This window comes from Anabas testudineus, chromosome 24 (assembly GCF_900324465.2).
Source record: "Anabas testudineus chromosome 24, fAnaTes1.2, whole genome shotgun sequence".
In the NCBI taxonomy this organism is placed as follows: Eukaryota; Metazoa; Chordata; class Actinopteri; order Anabantiformes; family Anabantidae; genus Anabas; species Anabas testudineus.
The window spans coordinates 4,261,300-4,288,676 of NC_046632.1; the positions used below are offsets into that span (position 1 = coordinate 4,261,300).

Here is a 27,377-nt window from a genome sequence, read left to right on the forward strand (position 1 = left end):
ATCCTGGGTGGGTGAGAGAGCCTCAGACAGACCGCTCTCTCTCTCTCTCTCTCTCTCTCTCTCTCCCTCCCTGTGTGTGTGTCTCCTCCTCTCAGCAGCAGCAGCAGCAGTGTGTGTTCAGCAGCAGTGTGTGTTCAGCAGCAGTGTGTGTTCAGCAGCAGTGTGTGTTCAGCAGCATCACCCTACGGACCTGCACCTCTCACTTTGCTGCCGAGGCTGACTTTTCTCTCTCCGAAAATACAACAACAAAACAAAACACGACCTCATCAAACACAAGACACCTGAAGCTAGCAGTTGCTCGACGGGAGGAGCATTTTCCGACGTGTTCCCGTCCTCGCAGCTTTTCTTTTCCAGACCTCACACCGGACTTTCTCCCGTCGCCTCCGTACTCTCACCAGGTAGGAAGGATGCTCCGTGCTATATGAGCACCGATGCACGGAAACATGTAGCTTTTGTCTGATTGACACCTCGGTTTTTTTTATGTGTGTGTGTTCTGTTTTTTTGTTTTTGTTTTTTTATGTAGCCTGGTGCAACGTTGTGCGTCATCCTTTTGGTTTCATAAGGCTAATTTATAGATGTATCAGTGGGTTAGGTCCTCATGAATGAGATGCAGATGACTATAACGACACACATGTAATATGTCAGTGTAGCCCCCACAGCTGTTCTATCAGCTCCTGACGTCATTTGCACCTTCTGCACCTACAGGCAGCACTTGTCAACATTACATGAACATGGTTGTATCTTGCTTGAGCTTGCACTTGCTGCCTACACTACCCCCCCCCCCCCCTCACCCTCTCTCTCTCTCTCTCTCTCACACACACAAACACACACTAGGATTTCGATTCAGAAACAAAAGTGATAAGAGAGACACATCAGCAGACTGTTGATTATCGTTGGGACTTTGCGTGGGATGGCTCGGTACAGCATCGCTCCATGTTGCTGGTGTGATCCATCCTGGTGTAGTTTGGCACTGGTGCTCGTGTTGTAAGGGTGTGCATGCAGCCTGTGTGTGTGTGTGTGTGTGTGTAGGGGGCAGGTGGAGGTGCGGTGTGTGCATCCAACCCACGTTATTCTCATCGGGAAGCTACTTTTTTTTTTTTTTATTCTTGCTAAAAAAACCTGTGCAGGCATGAACACATCTCATCCACCAGCCCCTCTGTGCTCATTGTTTCCCCCCACGTCTCGTGCACACGCACTCACACGCTCACACATATTTCTAGACGAAGACAACAGGATTACACGGAAATCTAGCAGATTTGTCCGAATTAAATCTTTTAACTGCATTGTCCCCATCTGATGGTGTCTCTCTGGGCTGGGGCTCTGCCTGCCTCTCAAGGTCATCCCCTGTTGGCAAATGATGGTGAAGAGACATTGTTATGTAATATCCTGCCGCCCGGCTCATTGGCAGGTCTGCTGGTTCTATAACCACTGTACAATTACTGATCTGATGATACAAATTTGTCTGCTCATGTGTAACTACAGCTCAAATTCTTTTTGCTCTTTCTCCTTTTGGCTCCGACAAGGCCCCAATAGACTAGAAGACAAAGAGCTATGACTCAGGTTTAGAGTCAGCATGGTGCCCTGCACTGCATTGCACTGCACACTGACCCAGCGTGTCTTGTCCCTGACTCTGTCCCGCTCATTCCTCCTGCTAAAATAAAATACACTGACAGTTGCCGATTATGCACCAGCTGTCTGGTTTTTCCTCCCTCTTGTAGATATGAGTAACTGGTGCAAAGTATTACCATGCATTAAATTAAGAGCTAACAGAGGGGCAGGGTGTGTTCTGTGTTTTGTGCTAACAAGGGTGTCATGCCTCTGCATTTGTCACTGATCACACTTCCATTCAATTTCATATCTGTTTCCCTGCATGCAGCTCTTTCACCGTAACCCCCCCCTTTCATCGTTGGTCTTTTGCTTGTCTCCTGTCCAATCTTGTGTACAGATGGTAAAAATCTAACAGGTTAAGATGAAGAATTTTATTTTTCACATTTGAAGGCTGGCTTTCGGTTCTTCTTAAACTATTTGAATTTTTCTTCCAATCATTTATTGCAGTACACTGATATGCTGATAACAAACAGAACAGCTGAGATAGTGACAAGGCTCGTAGGCGGCTTTGAAAATTTACAGCGGAGGTGTTGATATGGGAATGAAATGTATGCAAGACAAATTTAAAGTAACTGAGAGAGGTGGGTTTTGATTGGGTCCACACTAACCATCAGAATCATCGAACCTTAAGAACTTGATAACTTGATAGATGTGTTTTGAAAGTGCACCACCTTACCACGTCCCACTTGCGTCACACGTTGTGCAGTTGCAGGTTTTATGTAAAGTGAGCTGAGGGGGTGGTATTGAAATAAAAGTGTGATTTAGTTAAGCATCACTTGGCCATTTTTGCCCAACAATTAGATGTTCTTAAGATTTGGTATTAATTATTAAGGCTCACTCATATTACTAAATTATATATACATATATATAGTAAAATAGCTCACATTGTGACGTCAAGCTGAGCCTCCAGCAGCACACTGACACTGTACAGATGCAGATTCGGCTCTGCTGCTTGTTGCAGAGAGACAGACTAGTGACTAACACTTGCATTATGATGCAGTGTGAACTATTGTAAACACATTGTGAACATATTACATAGTGAATGAACATGTAGTAACACAGGAGAAGGTCGGATTCTTCACTTTTCATGTTTTATGTGTCGTGTGTGCGACAGAATGCTCATCATGTACTTTAAAATGCTGAAGCTCGAATCAACAACCTGCTGAAACTATGTCTCTGCTTCTAGCAAGAAAAAAAAAAGAGGTTTGGAGTTTTTCAGTTCAGTCGATTTACTTTGTCTTTCCATTTGTCAATCATGCACACACACTTGCCCAGACACATTCACCTACACGGTGACATGAGGACGAGGCTGTCGTGCATCTCGTGCTCACATCTCTTCCACGACACATCTGTCTCCTGCTGCAGCTGCCGTCTTCAGGTCCAGTCCATCTCGTCTGACGGCCTGTATTGTAACAGAAAGGTGTTAGCGACCTGCTGTGCACTATGCACGGCCTCCTCAGATTCTCTGCGGCGCTGTAACTGCAGCAGATTTTTCACATGTAGCAGTTCACATAACATGTCGAATTAAAAAGGGATGTTATTTTGGTGTTATTGTTAAAATGAGCTGATAACATGCTGCATTTTGTGTGTGGATCCAGGCTTTTAATCAGCAGCCAGTTTCAGTTCAGAAGCAATTCATTGATTGTAAAGTGAGCACTATATATATGGGGAAAAAATCTTCTCAATATTATTTCACAAATGTGACCTGTGTAAATGTGGGTGACAATTTCATTTCAAGTAAATGGAAATAAATTTTACTAATAAATACACAACTTAAATTGATGTTAGTATTTTACAGTACAGTATTTTTCTAACTTCAAGTTTATAGACCTATTAAAATGTGCTTTTCAATACCTTCCTGTGCAAATAAACATCTATAAATATTTTTGCATTTATTTACAGATTGTGGAGAGTGCATGCACAGATCTCCTGACACATTTGGATCAGGTTACATTTGCTTGCAGAGATTCCTTTCACAGCGTCCTCATCCACTATGCAGTGCATGGTGCATTTAAGTGCTCACGGAAAACACCTGTGTGACTAAAACAGTAGATTGAGTTAAAACCACATAACACCAGAATATTTGTCAGTTAAAGGTTCTACAATACTTTGTGTTATTAAGGATGACAAGCTATTGAATTGTGGGAAAAGGCTTCTCCCATTGGATGCTGTAGCATGATTTCCACATATGAAACAGACTTCTGAATGCTACATGAGCCAGACAGCCTTGTGTTTTGAAGGAAAACAGACTATTTGAAGTATCTTGTCTTTTAGGCTGTTTTATCTGTTTTACTGAGCTGATCCACGGCTGCTCAGCGGTTATGGTCGCTGAAAAGCTAACTACACCAGTTTTGTTGATTTTCACATTGAAACTGCAGTTGAAGGATCACAGGGTCAGTAATGAATGAGGACGTTGTACAACTTCCACGTCTTTTCAGAAGCAACTTCAGTGCACTCGGCAGGTCACATGTACACAAGGCTGTTTCTATCCTTTTCAAAAGCTCCTTTTTTAAGCGTTGGAAGGTTTATCTGGACACTTTTGTCCACTCATGTTGCATAAGGACTGCCACTCAGAGGACTCCCCGCTCAGTTCATGACACACGATGGCCTGCCAGTCCATGGCTACAAATCAAACCTGTGTCGATTAAAGGTGGGATGGGAATGTCGTGGTTCTGTGTTTTGTTTTATTTTTTTTGTATTGAACGTTTTAACCTTTGTAGATGGCCCATAATTCTTAGTTGAGCATCCACGATTTCCACAGCAAGGATTCCAAGGTTTTGAATATGAATCTTTTTGTTTGTCTCGGGGGGGTCACAAACAAAAAGAACAATGCATTAGTCGAACGGAGATGCTTAAAAATTTATAAGTAGTTGAAATGTCCTCCTCCAAGAGCTGTAGAGTTTAATAAGATTGTTTCTTTGTTATTAAAACTATTACATTGCGCCATTGATTTAGTTGCGCTTTCTGTTTGGCATTTTCACATTAATTCCAAGTCGCTTTACTATATAGAAAGCCTTCATACCAAGTTAGATTTTTTGTATTTTGCACATCTCGTTCATAGGTAGAATGAAGACATGATTAGTCATTTCATAATTGGATTTTATTGACCTGGGTTCCTTTGTGATCTTGGGTCATACTGATCTTCACTCAAAGGGTTTTTCAAAATTGGATTTCAGGGATAGTACAATTATCTTTCTTAGACAAATTGTTCCCAAGTTGTTTTTCACAGACTATTTCATCTCTTTCTGAAGGTTTAAACGGGATTCTCCCAGGTAGCAAAATAGCTGTGAACCAAATCTGACACGTCGATCCAGCTCACACACCTTGTGGACTCATGACACTCGTGCAGTCTACTCCTGTTTGGCAGATCTGGGCCACAAGTGGGCCACAGCATGGCTACATGTCAGCCAAGAAGAAACCAAATAGACCCACACATCTTAGCCAAAAGTGCCCCACCTGTAAAATAAAATATAAAAGCAAATATGTCCCAAATATCCCAAATCAAACCCCAGCCACATTATGTGACGCTGAAGAAGAAGGCAGGCAGTGTCACATTATTAAGTAGAAAACATCCTAATGTTTTTCAGGCTTTATCTCCAGTGTAGAAAACCACATTCGATCAACCCACTACTATATTTTGTGCTATATGTAATATTGCATATTTTAGCTCAATAATGACAAATAACATTTGCTCTGCATTAGTTATTGTTACATTTTTCTGAGCAATTTGTTGCCATTTACTTTGCTACAATAACAACGCAGACTTGGTTGAGATAATCTGTCACAGTGGTCCCTTTCCTTTTTCTTATCTGTGGTAAAGTGGTAGTGTGCAGGGACCATTTTGCCGTGATAGTGTGTACAAGACAATCTGACGTTTGGGACCTAAAAGCTGGCTGCTGAAGCATGGAACGTACCTGAGTGCTGTGACAAAATCCAACCCAGTAGATGATCAATAAACGCTTGGATGCTGCGAAGAGTGTCAGTGTTAATTTAGTAATTTCTTGCAGTAACAAGGTTGCTACTTGGCAGCCAGCTCTAGATTTGGGGAGAGTTTTTGAAACAGTCCCTGCTCACAGTGTCATTAACAAACAACAATAATGCAACACTGGCATTAAAGCAGGAAGCAATAACATACTTCTACCTCCAGCTCTTTAATTTTCATATTTTACTGAAAGAAATGAAGTATAAACATGCAAGGTGAAAATCATTCTCTGAACTGATGCTGTGCTTTGAAAAATGATCACTTTAAAGAAATGGCGCTTAGCATAAATCTTCCAGATCTTAGTATATGGCTGCCGCACATCTTGGATGTTTGCCTGAGTCTTCCTTCCTTAACCATGTGCACACAGAGACAGATTGGCACCATGCATGTTGCTGCCGCCTCATATTTCCCTTGGTGTTTTTAAGCTAAAGAGTCTAATAAAACATCTCAGCGGAGAGTGAGTGTAGAAATCTTCCAAAACTCCAACCATCTTTTGTAAATTATGATAATTAGGGGTTGGTTAATGAACTAATAAAGGCCATAAAGTGGCAGCAGTGGCACCGTGCAGATACGAACAGCTAGACACACAGGCAGCTGGGTGCAAACAGCTGCACTGGAGAAAATTAAGGGACATTAAAAACCAAAACACACTTGAGTTTTTCTAAAAAAGTCACAGTGGGCCAACCACTTTACGATGTCATTATCACCTTTCCAAAATTCTAAGCGTAAAGTAAATAGCTGAAGGCTAAAACAGGAAATGGATAGGAATAAATAAAATAGAATAGAAATGAATCTGCCACATTGAAATGACTGTGTGGAAAGCCTATATATAGGGAAATTCTGTTTTTTTGGCAAATAATTAAAGTGTTAAACCTGTCTCCTAAATTAAGTTTAGTGTCCTACACGTGACACCATTCTGATGCCTCGTATTACAGCCCATTTGTTTTACACCCTCAAGGTTTTTACTGTAGTTTAATATGAAGTAGAGCCCCTGCCTTGTACTCTATTTGGTAGTTATTTAACGCTGTTAATTGTGTGTGTTTGTCTGTCTGTACCTTTCTGCAGACAAAATGGGGAAACAGAACAGCAAGCTGACCCCCGAAGTGATGGCGGATCTTGTGAAGAACACAGAGTTTAATGAACACGAGCTGAAGCAGTGGTACAAGGGATTCCTAAAGGACTGTCCCACCGGCCGACTCAACCTGGAGGAGTTCCAGCAGCTCTATGTCAAGGTGAAGCTCCACTGACTCACTTCCAGGCTGGTACCAAACTTGATGGATTACACACATATGCTCCAACGGTCACACACAAACACACACACACACACACACTCAGATATTAGATCTGGCAAAGCTCTATGCTAAAAAAGCAGTGTATCCAGATCAGGTTGAGTCTGTAGCATCTGTAGCTAGATTTACGACTGATCAGTGGTAATAATTAGCTCTTTGTTCGTTTTACAAAGACCAATAAATTCACTTTCAGTGGACTTTCCTTCAATTAGTATTAACAGGCTCGGGTTGTGGTAACATACTGTAAATGCCCTGTGAATCACCACATTAACCATTGAGGGAAATTTCATGGCCATTATAAACCCCCTGCTTGATTTTAGCAGGCATTCTGCCACGTTTCCATTCGTCCGTCCTGTATCTGGGCAGAAAACCAACAGCGAGGCTGATATCACAGGAGCGCCGATGATTATCTTCTAATGCTAATATGTAGCCTACCGTATCTCATTACCCCCGACAGAGCAGTGTGAATTTATTCCATGATTTATTCATTTCGTCTTTTAAAACACGGAGGAACACATTGGTAGAAACAATGGATATTTGTAATGAAAGAGAAATAACAATAAAGTAGTGGCTTTAAATAAAGACCTGAACAAATGTTTAATGTAATTCACTGTGAACAAATGGTTAATATTCAGAGCGTATTACTAATAGCAGTTGTATGTGTGCTCCTGATAATACCAAGCTTTTTCCTGGCTCAACATGAGATGCTTGCAATACCTCAGCTGTGATCTACTGAACCATAATTGATTCATTAGTAACCTAAACAAGTAAATGTACACACGTGACGCATCCTGTTTCAGTTGCTCTAATCAGTTGAATTTGATTCATAATATTATGTACATAAAATGATACTGTGCCTCTATCTTGAGGTAACATCAGGCCGTTCTCAGCGTCACGTGTCCTTTAACTTCCCAAGAGTTCTCATGGAAGAAAGCGCTCTGAGCGTTGTAAGAACAGGCATTAATGTTTTATCACTGGTGCCAGGAAATGCCTCATAACCAGAGGGGGCTGTCGTTACATAAGGCACGGCTGGACACCGAGGTCATGGGTGCTTTTCCACTAAATGCCATCAGAGAGCATGTATCAGCTGAGACCAGAGGAGGAGAATAAAAAGTGTCCGAAAGAAGAAATAAGTGAAGGTGTGGCTGCAATGATTTAAAATAAAAAACATCAGAACAAGTCACCGCAGGGAATAACATTTTCCATTTGAACTAATCTGTCCCATTAAAAGCTATCGAAAAGCATCAAAATCCTTTTAAAATTGAACCACAAAAAATAAGCTGGACTCCTGGGAAATAAGAGAAACTTGGCAGCTCTGATAGAGGGATATACACACAAAAGAAATCAGATGGGATATCCCCTAAAATCTCTTTACAGAACAATACGGCAGCATGTGAGCAACAGTGGCAGGAAACCAGCTGTGTAAAGGGGGGGCGACGTGGCTCACATCTAAAGGGGTCTTGTAGGCTTCTGGGTAAATCCTATTATTCATGCATCCTATTGTGTTTCTAGGCAACAGTGTATCAGTGATATGGCTTTATTTAAATCCAGAGGGCTGATAAGTGGAAAAGAGGTCTGCCGCGACCTCATATTAACAGTACAGATTGTTCCTGTGAAGAATGACTCTGTGCGCTTGTGTGGTGGTAGTGGTGGTGGGGGTCATATGTTTAGTAGGAGGGAGAGGGAGCCAGAACAGTGTTTGCGTTGGTTGAAAGCGAGAATCAGATAGGAGCAGGGAAGGGAAAAGTAAGCAAGTGAAAGAAAGTGTTTTATACGCTCTTTATTAGTCATTAGCTCCGATCGAGTCACACAACAGAGCGATGAGAAATGTACCAGATGAGTTGTGTGTGTGTGTGTGTGTGTGTGTGTGTGTGTGTGTGTGTGTGTGTGTGTGTGTGTGTGTGTGTGTGTGTGTGTGTGAGTCTAAGCCATCGCTGTGCATGCATCCATGAAACAGGCAGGGTTCAGTTTACACCTGGGCGCTGAGATATTTAGTTTTCTACAATCCCTCCTTCAGATCTCCTTACATTTGTTCAGATCTGCACCTGTGACAGTTGTCTAGAAGCCTCCCCTCTTAAATGCAGTGTTACCTCCACTGCCTTCCTGAATCAATGTAATACTTGTCTTGGCCATAGACTCGCTGTGCTCTCACGTTTTTTGTTCTTCCTCCTGTGCTCTGTGGCTCACTCCTTTATTTCCCTCTACTTCTGTGGAGGCAATCATGTTTTGGGTTTTAAAAAGGGAGACTGAGAGATAATAAGAGGAAGAGAGAAGAGGAAGAGGTGACAAAGAATAAAAAAAGGGAAGAAACAGCAAGGGAAGAGAAAGCAGTTGTCGCGTGCCGGCTGGAAATAATCTGAGCAACTTTCTGGATGTAGAATTCAGAAGTACAGTTAAACAGACAGACGCATGAAGATTTTAGATTGTAAAATGTAATGAAATTGAGGGGATTTTCAAATGATAACATAAATAAAATGTCCATTGATGTGGAAAATTAAAGGGGGATAGCCTAGTTGCATTCAAGTGAATGCAGATGTTTCACTGTGATGAGCAGACTCAATATAAGGATTAAAGAGGTCGAACTTTGTGTGTAAAAACATATGATTTGTGAAATTGTATCAAAATATATGTTAATAATTACAAATGCTGAACATTGTTCCACTTAAAATTGAAACGGAATAAGTTAGTTCATTCAAAATGTGCAATTGAACATCCACACCCGTGCACTCTGATGTGCACATGCCCGACCACACAGTTATTTTCTAGAGGCTTGCTGACTGCTCACAGGACTAACTTGTCAGCAACTGTAGCTGGCAAGTTAACAAACGTACTTGGATGCCAGGAACATGCTAGTTCTAACTAACAACTATCTAATCTTTTCTCTGTTTCCTCTGTGCTGTGCCATTTTCTTCATCTGGCAAAGAGAGTATACACTGTTTTATTCACCTGAGTGCTACTGAAGCGGGAGCAACAGATTTCTAGGATCACAGTTTTGCAATTTAAAACTTGGATGCTGAAGCAACAGAGTTTAAACTCTGATAAAATGAAATTGGATGGAACAACAATAGCTTCCTCCATTTTAGTCCTTTCAGCGCACTGTTCCCGCAGAGTACAGTACTGACAAAATGGCTGGCTGATGGTAAATATTGGTATTGGTATGCAAATCTGTGGGCAAGTCAAATTCCAATTCCACATACATGTCGCCTTCTAACTAGAAACATAAGAAGAAGAAAGTATAGAAAGTTAGATTTGTGTAAAATGCCTCACAGGTTGTAACAGCACAACGTAAAAACTGCAATTTTAAAATTGATAAATTTGTTAGTTTGTATACAAACCTGATTTTATTACGGCACCAAGAAAAGGTTCTTCTAAACACTCAGATGTTTGGTGTGATGACACTGTGCTTGTCTTGTTTTCAGCTCTCAAAGATCAGCGTCACTATTCATAAATCTCAGTCAAACTTACTCAGGATCATTTAACTGACCTGCGACAGTGTTGGTTCCCCAGTGGATTTTCGTGTTTAGTGGCATTGCTGATGCCAGCCAGTCATATAAATATGGAAGAGACGCTTCCGTGACAATTCACACTCAAATGCTTGCATGCCACAGTGTGTGAAATTTCTCATCCCTGACACGCCAGCCGCTCTGGGAGCCATTTGTAACAGGATAACGACACTCCCTGAAATGTTAAGGTGATAGATTTTGTCACTAGATTTTTTTTTTCCTGAGCATGATGCACACAGAGACAGCAGCTGCAGAGAACCATGAACACACACGTACACCCATCTATCAGTCACTCGTGCACATCCACAACATCTTCGTCAGGTCTGTGTCCTGCCAGGTGGTGTTCTGCTGTTATTGCGATTAGGGAGTATTTTAATGTCAGATGGACTTTAATAGACTTCATCATGGTTTTTGCTACACACAGCAAATCCCTGCATCTTCTCTTTGTATTACTCTGTTGTCATTTCTATGAAAACATGTGAGCATAAATACAGTAATGCAATACATTGCATTTTTAAGCTGTAGCTACTCACCGCTCCAGTGTAGGTCAAGAAAGACTGAAAATATTTAGAAATATTTGATTATGAAAAATGTGACACTCCTGTTTACTCACTTTTGATGGAAGACACTTACTTAAAGAAGAGAGAAAAGAAACATTCTTTGGGATGAAAACGTCATTGTCCCACTGACCCTGAATATAAATGTATGGATAGATATGAAGTCTGCGCTGTTGCATCTCGCTTGCAAAGGGTTAGGTGTACAGTATACAGTGATGCGAAAAAAAATGTGAAGCTTTTGAAATTAAATTTTTTTTTTGGGGGGGGGGGTTTATTTGTCATAAAATTCTTTAGAGGAGTATTAACAAATCTGAATTCTTTTTCGAGAACAACCATAAAAACCTCCTGGTGCGAGTTAATAATGAGCTGTGTTAGCACAAGTTCAGCAAATTAGTTTGGAGGTGTGGACCAGAGCTACTTCGACTGACAAAAAACACTTTTTGAGTTTGCTCCGCACAAGGGTTAGGGTTAAGCTTATGTGAGCCATACTGCGCCAAAAGGGGCTTTCAGAGGATCTATGATCAAGAAAAACTGGAAAGGGTTACAAAGTGATGAAGACTATAGAAATTCACCAGTCTATAGTTAGGAAACAATCTACAAATAGAGACACTTTGGGAGTGTGGCTACTCTACCAAGAGGTGGGCAACTAGTCAAACGAGCACAACAAACACTAATAATATAATATAATATCATTATTATGACAGTGTAAAGGTATCCACAGCTAGATCCATCTGGTCAAGGTTGTTGTTGTGTGTGGGGGTGGTAAGTAATTATTTTATTTGGTTTGGTTTTTATGGTGTTTTCAATAAAGACATGAAGGATCAGAATTTTTTGTTATTATTTTAGGCACATTATATTTGTTAATACTCTTGACTTAGATGAAGATCAAAATTTCTGACAAATTAATGGAGAAACCACAAAATTTCAAAAGGCTCACATACTTTTTCTTGGCGCAGTATGTGCGTGTGCACCAGTGACCATTCAGCAGTGCTCACTGTGAGATCCCCGTTGCCTCCCCAGACCGATAGACAGATCTCCTAGCAAAATGATAACAAGGTAAATGGAGCAACAGACGGACATTGACATCATCTGGCCAGCAGCCCGTTTCTGTGAGGAAACATATGTCGCCTGATTACAGGAGACAAAAGACAGACAAGAGATAGAGGGGCATGTTAGACTGTCACAATACAAATATGCTTCAATAAGGAGGCCCTTTTTCTAACGGTTACTGTATGTTGAAGATTGTTTTGTAGGAATTTGACAGAAAGTAGCTGTGCTGACAGTGTGTTAAGCATGTTCATTTCTATAATAATGATGTTTAGAGCAATAAACATTATTCAGTCAATCACAATTTAACCAATACTGAATTTTTGGAGCTGATCAGCAATTTACTTATTTGACCATTACATTTGGTTAGGAACCAGGAAATGTACTGTGCGCGATATTTTAGAGTTAAAAGATAAACTTGTGAGAGCTCTCTGGTGGGCAAATTATGTAGTGGTACCAGTGTTTGGAACTACCTCAAACAAATCTCCTGCATTACTGCACTGAAACCTTTAGTTTCCTACAGTGATTTCAGACCAATACACAAGAGCAAATACGTTTGACGAGATAGAGCACAAAAGAAGAGCCTTTAATCACACCAAACTGCTAACTAGGACATTATCCCTCTCCTCAGTGATATTTTCTGCCAGGCTTGGAGTGTTTAGCTCCAGTCCCAGCAGGATCACAGATTTACATAACTGCAGGAATTCAGAGATGCACAAAACGTTCTTCTGTACAAAAACATATTCCTGGCTTTGCACGAAGTTTGTGCTTTAGGTGTGAAAACATACAAAAATATATACATTGAGGAATATTATATATGCAAAGTGTCTGCTGAATGACTCAATGTAAACGTGTCTACAATAAGCTAAAGTTGGTTGATATCATTGGCCGTGTTGGTAAACTCATCAGACTGTAACTAGATGTCAACTAGAATGTGTCCACTTGTGTGTATGCATGTGGCTGTGGGGGAGTACACAGCCAAGCTTCGGTGTACTCCCTACGCCTTAATAACATTGCATAATTCACTTGTCTCGCCACCTCTTCTCTGCCCCACTATATCGCACTTTCTCCCTCTTTCCATCTTCCCTTTCTTTCATCTCAGTCTCTCTCTTCCTTCATGCCTCTCTCCTTACGCACTTCCTCTCTCACCTCCCTCTGTCTCCAAGTGGGCTTGCGGCTGCAACGCGCCTAAAATAGCTTTTGTCATCTTAGAAGCTCTCATGCCTTTCTCCATCGTTGTGACAACACAGACACACACCCATACATATTACGTTCAGAGGCGAACTTTGCACACAAAATTTCCTTTGTACAATTTAACAACATGAAACATTTTGTGCTTGTTCGAAGAAATACTTGTATTTGGGAGCTGCACTGGGCTCATATATAGAACCAATCCTGCTGTAAGACATCAGGCAAACTCAGAAACTTTGCCTTACACAAACAGTAATGATAAACCTGGGACAAGATGACTCACTCATTATGATAGTGAGTAGTTTACTATGTTTATAAAGCATGGAGGGAGTGGAATCTGACACTGAATTAACAGACTGTAATTTTCACAAAGACAAACTGTGTGTTTCTTTTTTTCTTTACTGTGAATTTTCTCCAGCCTGTTAGAGTGGAAAATTAGTATTAATTGCTGAGTGTCTCTGTCAGAGTTTGCAGTTGAGATGCATCCAACAGCAGATACATAAATACACTCAGAGTGACAGAAAGGCAGAGAGAAGGGTAAATAGACAGAGGGAGAGAAACAGATGGGCAGATGGTTAGATTTGTAGAAATGCATTGCTCTTTACCTGTCAGCTGCTCTCTCTCCTCACTCTCTCTCTTAGGACCTTAGAGTTGTAATTGAATTATTCAGCAACTTTCAGCTACTTTCGCTGCTGCTGAAGTGTGAGAGGAGGAGAAAGGATGCGAGTAAGTGCCTTTAGATGCTCAAGGCAAGACAATAGGTCTGTTCTGAGGGGAAATCATATTTGGATTGAGCTATGTATAACCATTAGGGCATCCTTGGTAAGAATAAATCAATTATTGCAGTGGAGTGGTGAAGGCAACAGGCCACAAAGCTGTTAGTGTCAGCACGCTGCTTTAAACCCTGTGTTACAGGGGGGCTGTAGGGAAAATGACCTTCAACTGGTTAACAAGAGTTCAAGCTACCGTGTCAGCAAGCATCCACCCATGAGAAAGACTGAATCCCCATCAGTCTGACCTTTGACCGTCATGTGGAGGGAGACAAGCAGTAAGAGAGCTTTTTAAATGTTCTTCACACGTTCATCGGGAATTAAAGATAATTTGACATCTGCATCAGCGTCTAAACCAACACCACAGGAGAAAAGATGCTATTAACAGACTGAACAAAATGTAACGCAACGCAACAAAAAGTCCACACAAAAGTTACAGCTGCTGCTATAAAGCTAACTAGAGCCACACCAGCTGCTCTACAACCACCTGCTGCTGTAGCTAACATCACAGCACCAGCATACATTTCCAAACGAGCTGTCAGTTACTGGCCTGTTCAGCAACAGGGAAACAAAGTAAGACAAAAGACAGCTATAGGTCTTCCTTAGTCTTTGATATAAATACCTTCAGTTATGTTTTTGGTAAAAGTGTGACTAACAAAAAACACACTTCACCACATTTGCTTAGAAAAAGTTCCCCAGGGTTCAGTATTAAGTCCACAGTAATTCTGACGTTTATGTGCTTTTTATGTATCATTGATACAGCCTTACTTATTTCTGACAATGTCTCAGGATTAAATTAGCACAGCTCAAGTTTTATTACTGCCATCATTGTCAGTTTCCCCCCCTGACCCACTCACTTCATCTCTTTCTCAACTTCTTACCCTTTTGTAGACAAGTCAAGGAGTTGTTTGATTGTTGTTAAAGCATCAGCCCTCTTCAGGAAAGTCAAGTAACGTTTGTGTTTTGACTCAATCAAAGAGAATGCTACATCCCTCTGAAAAGACGAAGCAGTCCAGACCACTTTGAGAAATAATTGCTCGCATACGGATGCTCTTGAAGAGTCTCAGTGCTGATTTGATTTGATGAAGACTTTGTTCGGACATTTTGTTCTTTGCAGTGCTGTCATTTGTTCTCACTGACCCCGCTGTCTGATCAGCATAACTTAACATGACCCAACCGCTCATCTATTTTCAAAACTTAACAGCAGGAAAACAAGACAGAAGCTGTCAGCTGCAAAATGGTTCAACATTTCAGCTCATGGCACACTTCAGATGGTGTTATAATTGGATCTATATGATTGGATATGTATGATCTGTGGTCATGCTGTGAGTGTTGCTTCATCAGCAACATCTGAATTTCATTCCCCTGTGTCAGATAATATGGCTGCTAAATTCTAAAATCACTTTACAGGAAGTGTATCTTTCCTTATAAAGTTTTTGATTTAATTCTACATTTAATTATAGAGCCTAATTTATACAGAACTACAATGAGTGTTGTCATAAGTTCTTCAGTAAATCAAATCAATATCCACAGATAAATACATACATTTAATTCATTTTAATCTGGAGGAATAGAAAAAGATGACACCTTTGTGTTTAAGCTTTTATATTCTCCTCACCAACCTTGTAATGAGCCTTTCAGCTAATGTCTTAGGGGAAAAGGGGCTCAATTTCAAAAGGGTTCCCTCCCAAGAGTGTGCAGATGTGAAATCAGTCTATGGGTGTAGCATACAGTATATTGGAGTTAGTCAAAGATACTGAGTATCAGAACTGGAGGATAGAAAAGAATTGATGGCCAGAATCCTGTAATGGCTTTTTGAGGCAAATACAGATTTCCACAATTTAGCTTATTATAAATATGCCTATAGCCTAATAATCAATCAATCACTTATTTTGCAATTTGAAAAACAAACTTGTTCCTGCACCCAAATCAACAATTTATACTATTCTGACATTTCTGTAACCTATAAGTTACTCTTCATTGCTCTTCATAGGACTTTATGTCGACTTTATGCAAATGACTCTGTGTGAGAGCAAATCACGAATTCCAGTGCAAACAGAACCACAGAGTTGTGTTTAATACACTAATATTGATCTGACCAGGAGAATGTGCTTTTGCAGAAAAGAAAGCTGGTAATGCAAATTTACATTATCTTTATGTTTTATTTTATTTTGTAGGCTTACACTGGATCTTGCAGAGATACCTGCAGCATTTTACAGTAGAGGCGCCCCACTGCATGGGGGTGGGTAGGATGCTGGAATACGGTTCACCTCATTGTAACACATTAATACACTACACAACATAATCAAAAGACTTCAGTACACATTCAAATTGGGTCCTTGACTCAGATACGAGGTGGATGGCAGCCACATAAATGTTTCCATGTAGACTGAGAAGGATTCTTTTCATGCATATGTACATATTCAGACACGGTTGAGCAGCATGATGGAGAAGAAATAGCCAAAGAGGTTGGATGAGTCATGTACAATGGAGGCACAGTGTAAATAATGACCCATAATGTAGACAGAAATTCCAAAGGAGGCATGTTTCCTTATTGTCTCGACAGGCTCCTTCCCGCACACAAATACACACGGCAACATCTCACTTTTTCCCTTCCTCCTTTGTTTTTCTTTGGCTCTCCCCTCTGGTGCTGTCTCTTGGCCCTGGCTGAGCGGGAGAAGCTCGCGGGCCGATTATGAGCTCTTTAAAAGGTGGCTTCAAACTGCGCAAGCTGCTGTAGATTTATCTTGCCAAGCACTTTAGAGACTAGCCATTCTGGACATACCACTGGCAAGTGAAGATAAAGCAAGTCCTCCTCTTTTTTCCCTCTGTTATTCTGCCTGCCTTTGAATTGCATCACAAAGAGCAGAGGGTAACTCCTTGGTCTACCTGCCAAACCTGGCAGCCAGCAGTGAGTCACACTCTGCTTCCTGCCCTGCTTGGCTGCTTTTCTCTATCTGATTTAGATCAGAGTCGGTTTTGAAAAGGCATTAAAATGGCACTGGTGGAACGCACTAGACATGACATGTTTTGTGCCATTGCATGAATAAGTGTTTTTTTTTCTCAGTATATTATAGTACCAGAGTGAACAGTTATGGATCCAGGTTATTGATAGAGAATATTGATAGGTAGCTAGTTTGATGTATTCACCTCTCATGGTTTCCTCTGCTCATTCTTAACTCAATGCCAATAACTGCTCTACTCAACGTCTCCCCAGGCATGAAATATGTTGCCACACTCAATAGTGCCATCTGCTGTTATTGCTGTCATTTACACACCTCGTGCAGAGTTAGTGCTGCCAGATGGGTGTTTTGTAAGTACAGATAAATGATGGTCAGGGACCAGCCTGCTCCAGATCCCTTTTAGGTCACAGACTGAGCGACTGTGTGCAGTCTAGGAATCAGCCTAGACTGCACACAATTATTCAAAATCTATCTAATTTCGCAATCTATGGTTTGCATGTGGTGTCATTTTTAAGTATAGACAAGACAAGACACACCTAACCGCTTACACACATCTTTAGTTTACATTTTTGTTAACAGTCCCTGTTCTTGAAAGCTTATTGTCACCAAATCAAAGGCTCATCCCTTTGATTTGGTGACAAATCAAAGGGATGAGTGAAGCCACATGTATGCTGTATATTAATCCCGTCTGATTACAGTGCAGTAGCCGAAGATAGACGCCTGCCACGGTCATCTCATTGCAGCATGTTTTGACAGTCAGAGTACAGATGAAGCTTGAGCCGTTCTCACATGAGGTAATCAGAATCAAATCAGATTTTAAAGAGATTTTAAAAAAGCATGATACAAATACACGTTCACATTGCCACTGGCACAACCAGAGCTCCTCTCTGTCTAAACAAATGGCTTTTTGGACACTCTCCTGCCTAAATTTTACATCTGACACACGTCTGTATCTGTCTTGTGTCAAAGTCTGTTCCCACCTTTGACTAGTGCTTTCTACCCGTTAAGGAGAACAGCTGGTAGGGATGTTTCATTCGCTTGACTCAAAGCTGGCTGATTTGGAAAGCAGTGACAATGACTTCCGTGCAGTGCTGTCAGTTGACCGTATTTATATATTCAGAACTGGGATGTGGGCGAAGAGGGAACTCACCCTCACAGTTATGGGCCAGAGTGTCCCAGGGTACGTCATCAATTTTTTACAGATTTATTGGTCATCCAGAGGACAAAATAACTGGATGCTATCTGGCAAAAGGATAATAATTTACATTACAGATTGGGATCTGGACCAGTACAAAAAAAAGTGAATTTAGTGAGTCATCATATTTTTTAATTTTCCAAAATACTAGCATTTGCTTAGGTCGCATATTGTAGCTTTTGTTTATTTGGCCACATTTATTGTTACTGCAATAGCAAGTTTACTGTTGCACTTTGCAACCTGTTGCGTGCAGCTCTTCATCTAATAGCTCACTGTGGCTGCTCCACTTGTTCCCTTGCAAATACCAAAAATGTTTGCTTTTACTGTGCAGGAGGATTCTACCTTCCTTCCGCTTCTTAGGTGGTAGGAGGAAAGTGTGGCCATTGTGTTCAGTGAGCTAGTGTTCAGGTGAAGGTAGCAGGGCGAAGGCAACACCCCAAGCTCATGGGTCAATGTGTTGTCAGTGGTTTAACTGCACCAATATTAGAGTGAAAATAAACAGAGACTGTTGATGAAGTAAAATCACAAGTAGTATTGGATTATCTTAGATTGAGTCACATTGAAGCTCTTCTGCACAATAAATGATAATGTTTGATTTTGTGAAAATGTTAATACTCTGGTATGATTCACAGCACTAGTCTGGGGGTTTTAACAAGAATACTTTTTGGTGTTATTTCAGGAGTACGTGTTAAAAATATTCTCATGGATAAATTCCTAAGTTGTTTAATTTTGGTGACATCGACATAGCAGCAGCCACCCACCTGATGGTAACAAGAGGATCATTTCAAATGTATTTTACAGAGCAGCAGGGATTTAAAGGGTGTTCGTACATGTGTGCGTGTTTTGCATCTGTGCAGACCCTGAAGCTATAGAAGCAATAAGAGCTTCGGCAGTGTGCTGGCTGAGTCTCTGTGGCCGCCTGGCATGTCAGTGAGGGTTTATGTAAGAGTACACACAAGAGCTGTGTGTCTCTTTTTAACACACACACACACTGTAAAATACCCTTGCGATAGATCATGCATGTGCTCCTCTCTCTCTCGCCCCATCACCTTGATGAAGCAACAATGATTTCACGAAGCAATGTCAATGGCCATAGGAGCGACAGCCAGCACTGCCGAGCCAAGGTCCTGTTAGTGTGTTTCTCCAAATAGGCTTGACTGCATCTGACAATGTTTGCAAAGGGATGCATGAAACATACAGTATTATTTACACAGCCCTCTGCTGCCACAGTGCATAAAAGGAAAACTTCAACAAATGAACAAATATAGCCAGTGAAGAACTGTCGAAATATTGTTTATGGCAAAAAGTCCCTTTTATCGAAAGAAGCCTCTGGCAAAACCAAGCTGGTGGAGAGGAAAAGAGAGGAGAGGAGCTTAGTGTATTAAGGGAGGTCCCCCAGCAGTGCAAGTCAGTAGCAGCTTAACTAGTTCAGAGTAACTGTAAGCTTTATTAGAAAGGAAGGTTTTAAGCCATTTAAGTCTTAAATGGAGAGAGGGTGTCTGCCTCCCAAACATGAACTGGGAGCTGGTTCCACAGCAGAGGAGCTTGATAGCTGAAGGCTCTGCACACGTAAACCTGCACTCTGAAGTATTTTGTTGGAATGATGGTACTGTGAGGTATTATAGAGAGATATGATATGATTGAGCTTGGTCATTAGGTGCTTTGCATTTAAATTATATTTTACAGAACCAGTGGAGTGAAGCTAAGGTGAAAGAAATATCTCTTTTTAATATCAGTCCAAACTCTGGCTGCAGCATTTTGGATTAACTGGAGCATTAATCTAACTTAAATTAATTTAAGCAGTTGTTGGGCATCCTATTATAAGTGAATCACAATAGTCTAGTCTATAAGTAACAAATTGGAATCTATCAGATAGATAAGACGTAAACCAGTCTAGTGCTGTTCCTGTAACCTCAATCCAGTCTCTGTAATAAAGCATTGTGAGGTATTATGTTGAATGCAGCACTAAGATCTAACAGGACAAGTAGGGACATGTCCATTGTCTGAAGCTACGAGAAGATCATTGGTGACTTTCAGTGCTGTGCAGTGCACACGGTGGACAGAAATCATGTGGTCTCAGTGAAAACTGGAAGTATATCCGTAGTATTAGAGCACATAATCCTATAAAATGTGCACCAGATATATTCTGTTGTATTATTTTTTATTCTATTCTTTAATATTTTGCATGTTTTAGCACGTAAGGTATCTCTTGATTATAGAACCAGCAAAGAGAAAGATATGGAGAGGGATTTGGACTGAGACCCTATCAGTAGAAAACACATGACAGAGAATGACATCATCATGACAGCGGCCCAGGACAGGCATTATGAGACGGTGAGCGCATGAACGATCACTCATAAGGTCATCTCCTGTGAGATGGCGTGGACGGAGAAAGGTCTGTTCAGGCAGGTCTGCAGCTTGTCAGCTTTCATGTCTGCTGGCTTTGTCGGGTGTGATGAATTACAGCTGATACAGTATATAAGGAAAAAGGCTCTGGGTCTTACATTATTGGATCAAACTAAAATTAACGGATCAAAACCTTAAGGCACAGTACATACGATTTTTAATAATATTAGAGAGTCAAGGTCCACTGGCGTCTTCTTGACCTTCAGGTCTTGTGGTCATCCACAGCAGAGAGAGTTTGGTGACCGCTTTCAGGTAGAGGGCTGACACTGAAAAGAGGGTTAGAGAAAAGCAATGGTTTTCACAAAGTTTCCAGTAATCTTGTCAGCAGCATGGGCTAGATTGTAGGTATGTACTAGGATTGATAGAATTTGAACAGGATTAATAGAACAGGACTGAATATACGGTTTAAGGAGATTAGACAGGTAGAAAGGAGCACTTTCATTTAGGATTTTATATGTAAATAGAAGCACCCTGAAGCTTGATCTGACATGATCAGGAGCCAGTGAAGGGAAAGCGTAGTGTGGTCAAACTTTCTGGGTTTAGTTCTGTGAGATCCTGGTTTCTGTGCTTTCAAACTACATGTGTTGGATGCTGCAGAGTCAGAAATGACTTCCTGAAGGCGGCTTCAGATCTGTTTCACTCATAAGGGCTCCGATTAATATAGATTGTATTATTTTGTAGTAGTCTGATAACAGTAATCCAGTTACATGCAGCTCCCAAACTGCAACAGAACATGCATATAGTTAATAAATCTTCATCGCGTTTGAATCCTGACCCCCGCAGGCTTATCACTGGAGGCATTTAAGCTGCAAGATGTCTGCCCGGCTTAACTGTTATCTGAAGAGCTGGCAATGCACGCTACATACAAATCTGGATCAAACTTTGCCGTTACCTAACTCTGAAAGTTATTTTCAAACCAAACGCCAGTCATGTGTCGCTTGTTACTGATGAGCTTCTCATTTGAGGGTTGCTCCTGAATCAATTATTTTTGCAGTTTGGCAGCGCTCGGAGCCACGACGCTCATCTGCTTCATGATCTTGCAGGCTGTTGTGTTATTGTGAAATGGCCTTCGTTCACCGCAAGTGTGACTAGTCAAGTGCGTCCTTCTCCATCGCACTATTTCTCTCCCACTCTCTAGCTTTTTTTTTTTTCTTTCTCTGCCTTCTCTCCTCTCTTCCCCTCCCTTCATCCCTTCCCTTCTTCCACCCCACTCTGGCTGTCCCTCTCCTCGTTTTTTGGACCAGCACCAGTGCCAGCTTGCACGCTGATTACGAAGGCTTTAATGTTCCATTTAACAGCAGCATGTTTTCTGCTGGGTGTGCGCGTGTGTGTGTGTGTGTGTGTTTGTGTGTGTGTATGTGCAGGCTGGATATCGAGGTAGGGTATCTGTTTAACAGAATAGGCCTCGCCATAAACTCCCAGGCACACACAAAGACTGACATTAGCCTTTATTAAGGCAGCTGTGCCTGTCAGCCTGGCTCTTTCCTGAGAGGACAGGAACGGTCTGGAATTCAGCCTGTCCCCTAATGGCTGGCTCCAAACAGCCATATCAAACAGTTGTAATTGCAAATGAGAGCCAAAATAGAGAAGTAGTGAGACTTAAAGGAAACGTGAAGAGTCTAATGTGCGTTGTTGTTAGGTGAGGAAACAGTCGCTTCAGGTCCTGACTGGGTCATTTTGCTTGCGTGTGCCATCTAGTGAAGGGTTTGTTTTTTGTTGCTATCTGCTGTCGTGGATTTCTCTGATGTCTGACAAAGCTTAACATGTGATTCGGTTTTCACAGAGTGTTTCATAACTTGCCAGATTGCTGAAGAGCCGCAGCGGTTCTCTCTCTCTGTCACTCTTTCGCTCGCTCCCTCCTCTTTCCTTCTACAGCATCTCTCCTGCATCACATCTCTGACACCCTCTTCCTCCTCCTCCTCCTCCTTTGTCTGTCCACGTGCCTCCTTCTGTTCCTCCGGTGCCGGGCAAATGAGCGAAGGCAGGGCCATAGGGGGGCAGGGTGGCGCACTTGTGTGAAGGAAGCCACACTGCATTTGCGCAGAAAGCATCAGGCGGCATTTATCCTGTCAGCTTAGAGCTAGCCTGCTGTCCCAAGGGGGCTCCTCTGGAGCGGAAGGCCCTGGATCAGGGATAGGGCTCTATCACTGTCACACCCCTTTCTACCAGTTACTCTGACTGTCACACTCATTTTAGTTTGCTCATCAGTCTTTTCTTTCCCATTTCCATCCGTCGGTCTCTCCACATCTTTTTGTTTACCCGCCCTGCTCACTCTCATCTGTCTGTTAATTCCTCACTGCAGTCTGATCAGTTTGCTACTGCAGCAGAATGTACATGGGTGGGACCCTTTTGCAGACGAGCACTTTTCCAAGTCAAACTCGCTCTCACTTTCTAACGGTGTCTTCCTCGTCCTCATGTTTCACTGTGTCTCTCTCTGCCTCCCTCGTCTCTCTTTTTATCTTCCCTCCACTGCAATGTCTCCTCTCCCATTAGGATTCATGGTCCTGACTCCCACCCCCTCCTTCGTGACTCCAGACAATTTGTGGGTGCTGGAGCTGTTGCTCCTAAGAGAGGCTAGGGCAGCGTCCTCGCCTTATTCTGTGTATGACGAGACTGTCTGCACACACATGGCCAAGGACACCGTGTAGAGCTGTTTTGTACTGCCTGAAACTAAAATACACGTGCCTCCGGTTGCTTGCTGCTTACAACTGCAGCAGATTCTTTCCCTGTAATTTGAAAATAAGAGTTTAAGAGTTTAAAGCTAGAAAATGATTGGATCAAAAATGAGTGGATTCATATAAACACAGCAGGCAGTGATCGAGCTTGAAAGTTCTGCTGTACCTGTCACTATTTAACAACCAGCTGGTGAGCAGAGTGGAGCATTTAGCTGCCAAATAAACAGAAATCTCCCAGCAGAGTTGGCAAGAAGCAAAATAGAGTTAAAGGGACAACTGTTTGCTGATCCGCGTTATCAGCTTTAGACACTGATAATAATATGTCCATTAATACGTCATGTGGTGTTTCCACTGCTGATATTGACTAATTTCACATCAGTTGCCAGGTGGTCTAGTCAGGCTCAAAGCAGAGACGATGTTGAATGTAAAGTTTATAAGTGAGATCAGCAATAAAACTGTACTAAATAAGCTCATGTATTAGGATGAAATAGAATATCTCATCAAAGTTGACTGGACTGATGAGTGCTACTACAACTGTCTGTGAAAGTCCTCAGAAAGCAGCCTCTTACCAATCAGCTCTAAGAGTTTTTAACAGAGAGGTCAAGTGAAGGGTTAAAGCTTGGCTTCTCGTGGCCACCCACAGGGTTCATGGTATACAGTAGATGAGGAGTTGAGCAGGGCCTCGGGGGTCATCCACAGAGCTTCTGCATTAACCTCTGACCTCCTGTACATGTAGCTCTGGGATGCACGCAGTGGGGCTTTAAGTTTTAGCTGAACAAAGCTGATCTCTAACATTTACTAAATAATATACAGTGGACCTGGGTCAGAGATTTTGGAAACACTGGACAGAAACAGGTCAAAGCTAAGTAAATTCCATTTTTGCAGTGTTCTTCTATATCCAAATTTAGAAGGACTGAAAGAGTGGTCTGTTTCTACGTTCCACACAGTTGATTATATGACCATAAAGGCAGTGCCAACATGTTTATATTTAGGATATACATATGTATATAATGTGTTATATATTATATAATATATAAAATGTTATATATATGATTACATATTATTAGCGCTATTACTATTAAGATTCTGAAAACACTGTGTACAGTTTAAAACAGAGGTTGTGAGAGAGAAGGTCCTGGAACCGGAGTAGTCATATTCACGTCACAGGACATATCCAGTGTGTGAAAGTTTCCATCAGCTCCCGGCTGCTTTGTGACCATGACCTTGACCTTCCTGTGCAGGGGCCTGAGGGAAAAGACAACTTCCCATCAGAGATCAATATGGACTACTATGTAACTGTTTCTTATTTTAGAAGCTGAGTTTCAGGAAACACCACAGGCTGTGGATCGGTTGAAGTTGCACATTTTCTAAAGTAGCCAAACTACAGCTAGATCTGCAGTCTTTAAGTCGCTTTACAGTGTGGATGATAGCACAGACACAGTGAGAACATTCGCTGAGGTAGACTTTAAAAGTACTGGATGAGAATAGGAAATCAAAGAGCCATTAATTACTGCAGGCTTTGAATGACCATTGATTTTAAATGCAAACCATTCCTGACATTACATTTCCAAGGAACCTCATCTGTTTTCATTAATCTGCTGCTTTATTGCTAAAGCCCACAGCGTCTGGCAAAATCACTTCCCTCATTAATTGTTAATGAAGTATTCTATATGATGTGCATCACTTTGTAAAAAACTGTACATGTGTTTCCACCATCTTCTTTCTCCTTCTAGTTCTTCCCTTACGGTGACGCATCCAAGTTCGCCCAGCACGCCTTCAGGACCTTCGACAAGAACGGCGACGGCACCATCGACTTCAGAGAGTTCATCTGTGCGTTGTCCATCACGTCACGGGGCAGCTTCGAGCAGAAGCTCAACTGGGCCTTCAACATGTACGACCTGGACGGAGATGGCAAGATCACACGGGTGGAGATGCTGGAGATCATTGAGGTAACACAGCAAAGAACAATGTATTGATTTTACATACTGTCTGTATTTTATCTTCATTGTTTTATAATATTGTATCAATTTGCAATTAAAAATAATTAATGAATTTGTTATTTCAAGTTATTAAGAATGAGAGTCTCACATTTACTGGTCATTTATAATGCGTTTTTATAGCTCTCCTGTTTTATTAGGTGGCTGCAATGGTGCATGTGGTGTCTTTCCAAATGTTCTGTTTGCTTTACAACCTGCTGAGTCACAAGGATGCAGCATTTTTTTATCCAGGTGATACAGCAGAAGGCTGAGCCTGCAGGAATAGAAGAGACACATGAAAACAAACAACACGAATCAAGCTACAAGAGGCAAAAGCGCACGTGTAGTGCAGACTCTTGGAGAATTTGATATACTTCATATTGTTACCAACTACAAACACAACAACGTAGAAAACAATGTACATTTAACAGAGACTACATTCTCACATTGGCTAATTTCTATTTCTCTATAACTATTAAAGTATTTTAATTATTAAATAAAAAAGTGCTGATATCTTTTGTGCATCCAGCGTTAGAACAATCATTTCCAAACTTTAGGTGGATTTCCATATATCGGCAGTTATTATAATAAGTAATAACACCTTAATATTACTGGGACGTCAACAGTATCTGTGCACATATAAGCTCATAGCCATCCATAGACATAACTACAGAGCAGCTAGAAACTGTAAACTGACAGGTGATCCATCTGGACTGTTGCATCAGATGACGGTTCACATTTCACTCTTTCCCCTTTGCTCATGCTTGTTCTTCACACCTCTCAGGAAAAAGACACAAGTGAAGGAAACAGGGAAGTATTAAGAGACTCGGCATATAATGCTCTGTCCTCTTCCTCCCCCTGCAGGCGATCTACAAGATGGTGGGCACGGTGATCATGATGAAAATGAACGAGGACGGCCTGACGCCTGAGCAGAGGGTGGACAAGATCTTCTCCAAGATGGATAAGAACAACGACGACCAGATCACGCTGGAGGAGTTCAAAGAGGCGGCCAAAAGCGACCCGTCCATCGTACTACTGCTGCAGTGTGACCTCCAGAAATAGGACGGGGGGGGGGGGCGAGGAGAGCGCTACACCAGCCGCCACGGACTGCACAGAAAGAATTTTCATGTTCCATTCAGTTTGCAGCTATTTCCACTGAAAAAATAATGCTTGGACTACCTTTCAATGGATCTGCTTCTTGTGTTTGAAACACTCGTGTGCATGAGAATGTTATTTGCTATAAAAAAAAAAAAAGATCAACACACAACATATACAACAGTGTGCGGGGTGCAAGAGTGCTGGTGCACGCTGGCACCTCAGACACACTCACACTACACACACACACACACACATACACACACACACATAGTCTGTCACTACATATGTAAACCGCACACAAATGATATATATAGATATATAAATATGAAATATATTTAAATTATTTAAAGATCAACTGCCAAAATGTGAAGTGTGCAAAGTATTTTCCATACAGTTTCATTTTACTGGAGCTTGCGCATCAGTGATGTGCTGCGTTGAATTTGCCGCTACTCTATTTATTGTTCCAGTTTCCTGATGCTAGCTGTATGTGTTTCATAATACTCAGTAACGTCAACCGAACCAAATTCCTATGATAATGTATCTGCCTCCAATAAGACACTCTACCCATTGTCTCCAAAAATGAGCTCTAGCAGAGGTCGATTAGCGTCTGTCCAACTTTTCCTTCCAGAACATGCTTGTACTGTCAGTAAAATTTTAAAAAACAGTAAGTGTAGTTATTTGCATGCCTTTAGGTTCTGCCTTAAAAACCTCCTCATTTTGCATCGTGTAATCGAATACAGAAAGCCTTATTAAAGCAGCGCCGTGACACGTGTGGCGTGGGGGGCGGGGAGGAACCACGAGAGCGATTTTTATCAAACAGGGAGGTAAAAACTCACGTTGCAGTATTGTCGTAGAGGGGAAGTTGTTATTTTTCTGATGGGGGCGTTTGCTTTTGACTGCTTTAACTGTGGGAGCATGTTTCCTCGTAGATTAGCCGTAATAAATGTCGCTAAGAACTAAATCCCAGCCCCTGCATTGAAACACTCTCTCATTCCAGATCAGGAGGTGTTGAACGAAGGAAGAACGCGTCTCTTTTTCTTCTTTAAAGAGCTAAATTGATACATCTTCCAAGCCAGTGGACTGGAGGCTGGTGAGCTCCATCAGGCCTCCCTCAGCT

At 41.5% G+C, this 27,377-nt stretch overlaps 1 protein-coding gene across 1 annotated transcript; it reads left to right on the forward strand.

Annotated features, from left to right (window-relative positions):
• The first annotated feature begins 112 nt into the window (after positions 1–112).
• Positions 113–26,913, forward strand: vsnl1a (visinin-like 1a). The gene is made up of 4 exons (XM_026340713.1): positions 113–398; positions 6,656–6,822; positions 24,920–25,135; positions 26,027–26,913. The coding sequence occupies exons 2-4, from the start codon at positions 6,661–6,663 to the stop codon at positions 26,222–26,224; spliced, it is 576 nt and encodes a 191-aa protein (XP_026196498.1). The 5' UTR covers positions 113–398; positions 6,656–6,660; the 3' UTR covers positions 26,225–26,913.
• The last annotated feature ends 464 nt before the right edge of the window (positions 26,914–27,377 follow it).